This window comes from Gavialis gangeticus, unplaced genomic scaffold (assembly GCF_001723915.1).
Source record: "Gavialis gangeticus isolate Ggan-Ray unplaced genomic scaffold, GavGan_comp1, whole genome shotgun sequence".
Classification (NCBI taxonomy): Eukaryota; Metazoa; Chordata; order Crocodylia; family Gavialidae; genus Gavialis; species Gavialis gangeticus.
In genome coordinates this window covers 70125496-70131785 of record NW_017728993.1, presented here as the reverse complement: position 1 = coordinate 70131785, position 6290 = coordinate 70125496, and the positions used below count along the sequence as shown (strand labels likewise).

At 52.1% G+C, this 6290-nt stretch overlaps 1 protein-coding gene across 1 annotated transcript in view; it reads right to left on the bottom strand.

The window, feature by feature from the left end:
* Positions 1–6290, bottom strand: part of LOC109287053 (cysteine-rich protein 2) — a 60189-nt gene that overhangs the window by 1889 nt on the left and 52010 nt on the right. Inside the window, exons 3-6 of the mRNA XM_019501991.1 lie at positions 5443–5500; positions 4560–4697; positions 2285–2353; positions 1543–1637 (exon numbers count right to left, since the gene is read on the bottom strand). Of these exons, the coding sequence (XP_019357536.1) occupies positions 1543–1637; positions 2285–2353; positions 4560–4697; positions 5443–5500 (360 nt within the window). The remainder of the gene's footprint in view (positions 1–1542; positions 1638–2284; positions 2354–4559; positions 4698–5442; positions 5501–6290) is intronic.

Here is a 6290-nt window from a genome sequence, read left to right as displayed (position 1 = left end):
ATGATCTGCTCAGGTCCCTTCCGACCCTAGAAACTATGAGTCCTGTGCCACCTGCACTGGTGCCTGGGGAAGAGAATGCTGCTTGACCTGGAAGCTGTCTAGTGCTTCCCCTGTGCATGCCAAAGGGCACACAGAGCTGTGGGACAGAAGCAGGCAGAAAAACGCTTCCACCCCAGCTCAGTCCTAGCCTTCTTTCTCCCTATGCCAGCACCACTCCAACCCCCAGTAGTGGCAGCTGCTCATAGTGGCACTCACCCACCCCACTTAACACTGTGCTGGGAGTAGCAGAATAGCCGATCACAGGCTTTTCCCTCCCATCCCAGCCTTCCCACAGCAGAGGTTTCCTCCATCACCAGCACTAGTTTCTCATTTCAAATCTGCTCTGACCTCTGGTGGGCAAGTCTGGAGTTGCTGAACAAGCCCGTGAGCAGTAGGAATAGGTGCCTAAGTCATGAAATGCGGGGGCAGTGGGCAGTGGAATGAGAATACTGGCTAAGGCTACATAGGTAGGAAAGCCTTGGGACTGTGTTCAGCACTGCTTGCCCATTTCTACAGCCAGTGACCTAGCTACAGAGGAGCTCTAATCATGGCCCCACTTCAGGCAGCAGGCAGCCTGCAAGGACCCAAGCACTGGACAGCACAGGATGAGCCCTCTGTGCCTATTTCAATGCGGTGGAGTCAGGAGCACTGCCTCGGTGTGTGCTCCCCTCTAGAAAGAGGCCAATGCCCAATTGAGTGTTTGGTGTACCTTGGACCACACAGTGCAAGAGCACCTCAGTGGAGAGGAAGGAGCCTGCACCAACATCTGGAGAAGGGGAGTTTGGTGTCTAGCCCTCTCCCATAGCTCCAGCACCCAGGGGGAAGGAATGGCCAGAAAAAGTCTTGCTGGACAATGAGGGCCCAGGATTGCTCACACCTCTGCTCTCTCACATGGGTTTTGGCCACATCACGTTAGCTTTGGGGATGCATGGGCCGTGCTAAGAGCAAAGTGGGAACCCAATACTGTCAGAACGCAGCCTCTACTTAGTAAATACCTGGCACAGGGCATCACATACAGAGTTCTGGTTACAAGCCCCCCTGAGGTGGAAGCGGAAGATGTAATGCTGGTCAGGAGCACAAGAACCCAGGTCCCAAGTAGAAACCAACTCCTGGTTCCCCTCAGCAAGCCCCAGCCTGCCATACACAGCCTGCCATACTCCCCTGTCCAGGTGATCTGCACCATCAATGGATTCATCATCAAGCAGGTCAAATAAGGTCTCCTGCTGGGTGCAGCCCAACTACAGATACCACTTCCCCCAGACGAAACACCTTCTTTGCTTCACAGAGTGGCATTCAAGGCGAAGAGCAGAGCAGAAGCATGAAAGGCTCCTTCGGAGGGGATTTTATATTTTAGAAGTTGCATTCAGTCCTTCACTGCCCTTAATGGGCTCACCCAAGGAACACCTACTTGTACACATGCCTGGGGAAGGGGAATGCCTGCTTGAGAGGGAGAAAATAAATGCCAGGCAGTCAGTCAGGTCAGGACACGTCCCCAGTCCTCACCTCAGCATGGCCCCCAGGGGTTAGAGTCTTACTGCAGCGTTCACAGCGCAAGCAGGGCCGGTGCCAGTCCTTCCCCAGCGAAGTTACCTTCTCAGCTGGAGTGGAGACAAAAGCAACACAATCAGAGGGAGCTCTTCAATGCCTGCCTTGGCTTAAGTCTGTCCGAGTCACGCATTCCCCAGTGCTAGCTCCCCTGCACCTCTGGGGAGGTGCAGAATTACTGACTAGCAAAGGTAGAGCAAGGTAAATGGGGGGCTGTCACTGCACAGCAGTACAAGGGACTGTCGGTATTATGAGAGGTCCCTGCTAAGCATTGTGCAGAGCACTTGCCAAACAAAATGGGAGGACAAACAGAGGGGCAGCAACCTGCCTGAGGTTGCCTGAAAGCCTCTTGAAGCAGCTCCTGTCCCCTCATGTGGTCATATCCTCCAGATCCCCCCTTTAGCAACCAACATCTCCCCACGATGGAAGCACGACCTTGTGATTAGGGCTCCCAGATCTCAGCCCAGCAGCCTGGGTTCCACTGTTGACTCTGCTACAGACACTCAACATGACCCTGGGCACATCATTTAATCTCTGGGGGCTGCTGCTTCCCAGCAGCCATTTCCATTTAGGATTTCATGCTCTTTGAGGCAGGAACTCTCTCTTTTCATGTCTGTGTACAGCACTGACCCCATGGGCCCTGCCCGGTGCTGGGAGCTCATAGGAAAGAAACCACCACCAGGGCGTTAACAGGGCTTACCAAAGTAGACTCTCTTCCCGCAGCGTGGGCACATGTTGGGCTCTCCAGTGAAGGTGGTGACACTGGAGGCTGGAACAAAAAGAAAACAGTTTGAAACCCTGACAAAATTAGAACAAATGCTCCCCCTGATGGTACCGGGGCCATCTGGCTTTTCTGACAGCACTGGCCAGTCATTCTGGCACCTCATGATGGCAGAGGGCTCTACTCAGTGCCTGAGCCAAAGGTTTCCATCCACTGCAGAATCAACAGGCTAAAGCCCACCACTAGAAACTAGGGCTGGTCTCTTCAAGCCGTATAAGAAATAGTATCCTCCCTCCTGCCCTGCCGTCTCAAACAAGTGTTGTTTGTCACTGAAGCAGGAGCCAGCATTCCTCACTGATAAGCTATCACTGAAAAAGCAACAACCCATCGTGGTCCCTGCAGTAGCTCAGCAGATCCCAGTTGGGCGGGGATTCGAAAATCAATTCCATGAATCATAGAATCACAGGGCTGGAAGGGATCCCAAAGCGTCACCGGGGTCCAGACCCCTGCAGGAGCAGGAAATCATCTGAGGTCAGGTGACCCCAGCCAGGTGACCATCCAGTCTTCTGCTGAAGACCTCTAGGGTAGATGATTGCACCATCTCTGGGGGAAGCTTGCTCCACAGTCTGGACACCCCAGTTGTGAAAAAAGTTTTTCCTAATGTTCAGCCTGAAAGTATCTTCCAGGAGTTTGTGGCCATTGTTTCTATTTTTCCCCCAGGGTGCCCTGGTGAACAGTTGTTCACCAAGCCCCTGATGTGCGCCTCTGATATAGCGGTAAGCCACAATCAGGTCTCCTCTCAGTCATCTTTTTTTTAGGCTGAAGAGTTCGAGATCCCTCAGCCTCTCCTAGGATAGCTTGCCATGCAAGTCTCTGATCAATGCATAACATAGTAACAGAGGGAGGATACAGAGGGGAGGAGCACAGACCCAGCAAGGATGCAGAGAGAGAGAGAGAGAGAGAGAGTGAGTGTGTGTGTGTGTGTGTGTGTGTGTGTGTGTGCGCGCACGCACGCGCTGGTGAAAAATGTGGAGGGAGAGCACCCCACAAGCAAGTAGTAGTAAGGTTCAGGGGGGTGAACCCCCTCCAAGAATTTCCTCTGCAACTTGAGCATCTGTCTGTGCTACAGCATTTGTGCAAGGGAAAACAAACACACTGGGAAACAAAGCACAGACTACTCCCATCTGTAGCTGACACAATGAGCTAAAACTGATGTGGGACTTATGCCCCTTCAGACATCAGCTACTCCAGAGTGAATGTACACATGTACGTATGCATGTACATCCACACCTGAACACAGGACCTGAGTTATAACAGCCGTTATTTTTGCTGCAACAGCCCAGCTCCTCAAAACCAGAGATTATCTGAGAGAACATTCACCCCATGAGGACTCGAAGGGCTGGGGATGAACACAAGCACACACTTGAGAACCCAGAGCTGTCAAGAGAGCTGCAAGCTGATGAATAAGTAAACCCAGTGGGGAACTTTACTGCTCCAAAAGCGAGGCCTTGGCTACCAACAAAGCACTTTAGGGTCCACACATTTTACGAGTATCCTAAGCATCCACCTGGGGTAGATGAACTCTTGGCAGGCTTAAGAGCCAATTCAATCCCACCGGTACCCTCTCTGAGCTGATTTCTGGACAAGCTGCAATAGTTCCAATAGTCTCCCCGTGGCGCTGTTCCACCGTGCCTGTCAAGGGCTCCCCAAGCAGTGCATACCAGGAAAGGAGCCAGCAGCTGTGGGGCAGCAGAGAGCACTGTATCAGAAATGAGACTAATGTGAATCCAGGGCAATCCTGTAAGAGCCCACATACCAGTTCAGCAAAGCCCACAAGGATGCACTGGAGCCAGAGGGCTAGAGTTGGCCCAGATCACAAAATCATTGAATCCTGTGAGGCAGCCAGAGCCCAGGGGGCCATACTAGCAGAGACACAGTTCTGACAGCCAAGAACGCCAACAGTGCACTGGGCCCAAATGCTAAGGCCCATTATATCACTGTACAGGTCAAGTCACAGTCCCCCACAGGCTCCAAGCACAGACCGCAGCAGCATCTGTAGGGAGCCACAGCACAGCCAACTCAGTCAAAGTCTTAGCTACCATTCTTGTCCAGTCTGCCCTTACCTCACCTGTCCATTCATTTTGCAATCCCCAAATCACCAATCACCCCTAATACTCTCCTCCCTTACTGGAGCTCCCTGGTCAACCTGCAGCATTCAATTTATGGCAGTGGGGTGACCCCCTTTGGCACCAACCTTTGCTAGGTCCTTTGGGTGGGGCGCTGACCTTCTTCTCTTCCACCTTTGAAACATGCTCAATGGGCCCTGGAGCCGTCTGCCCTTCAATCTGAGGCTTTTCATAGATGTAGGACCCAGCTCCACCAATGTTCACACCTGCAACAAGAGCAGCAGCATTTATAGAGGTCATATCCCAGACACCCTTCCAGGCTCTAAGCCTCCCACTAGGCCAAAGCCAACTGGGCACAACCAGCTGCAAAGGCCGCACTGCCTATCTCTTCAGCACACCTATGTCCGGCTTGCTCAGGGATGACACTTACTCAAATTGGACCTTTTGAAGACACACAGCTAGGCAGGCCTGAAATGCATAAACAGCAGCCTCAAAACCCTTCTCCCATGTATGAGCCAAGGTTATCTGCCTCCCACGCTGTTTTTACCTTGGGACCATTTTATCTGCTGGGAGTAGACATAGTTGGAGGCAGTAACCCTCCCTGCAGCTTGTAGGGGAATTAGTTAGCAGAGAACTGTCATGACTTCATTCCTCCACTCTTTTGACAGGAGGTTTCCGCACTATCTCACATCCAGGTCTGCAAAGAACACGTCCCATTAAAACTTACTGCTGATCTTGAGCCACACTGTGCATGGCTTGGGGGCCCAAGAAACAGAAACACTGACTTGGAGGCATTCTGGGTTTCCTAAAGAAAAATCCTGACACAGCTTTAGCCTGTGCTATCCTATTCTTGGGCCGTTTTCAGCATCCTAAACACCCTCCTGTCAGCCAAGACAGGAGGAGACAAGGCCGATGAATAATTCAATGGAGGGCTGCAGCCCTGGAAGTGCAGGAAATAAAAACCCTGAGGAAGGAAGCCAAAGAGAAGAAGGGTCAGGAATGCAGACATACCTTTGGGTCCAAACAGTGTCGCATAGCAGGGCTTGTGGCAAAAGGGCTTCCCATCGTGCTACAAGAGAGAGAGGGGTGGGGGGGAGGACAGTCAGAAATGCAGCTGACAGGAGCCTCTAAGAGGCACCAAACTCTCAGGACAGGCACGCTGCAGCACAGCTTCAGACACTGCAGACATGCTTGCACGTTTCATCCAGTGTACCAAAGGTACCTGAACACTGCAGACAGTCAACTGGGAGGCCTAACACCAAACACTGGCACCCTTTAGACATATTAGTCACCCATGCAGTTTAGATGCAGAGGCAGGGCATTCTGGGGAGACCAGGGACTATCCATGAGCACAACCACTTTCTACCTCCAACAGCACAAGGGGTCCCCTACCAAAAGAACCCACCCCCAACTGTTAGCATCACTTGGGAGTTTGTCTAGCTTTTGGTCTCCAATGGCCTGTAATGTGCAGCACTATCCCAGGGTTCAGGAGAAAAGGACTGAAATCCCTGCTGCACCACAGTCCCTCTGCATGACCTGAGGCATGTCTCTGCTCCTCAGCTGCTCACATGTACAAAATGGGAGACCATAGTATGTTCCTATTACATAGGGAGATGCTGAGAACAGCCCCAGCAAAGGACCTTGGGAATGTATCCTCCACTCATTTCAGGGCAAAAAGCACTTATTAGAGCATAACCCCCCCCACTCATGTCATGGAGCAATCTCCACACCTCCGAGCCTCTCTTAGCAGAGTGGAGTTTGCCACAAAACACTAACCAACCTAATACAACTAGGCCTCTGTGGTGCCCTTCTGCACTCCTTAGAGGTACCTTAGAGGCAGACACCACGCGATACTGCAT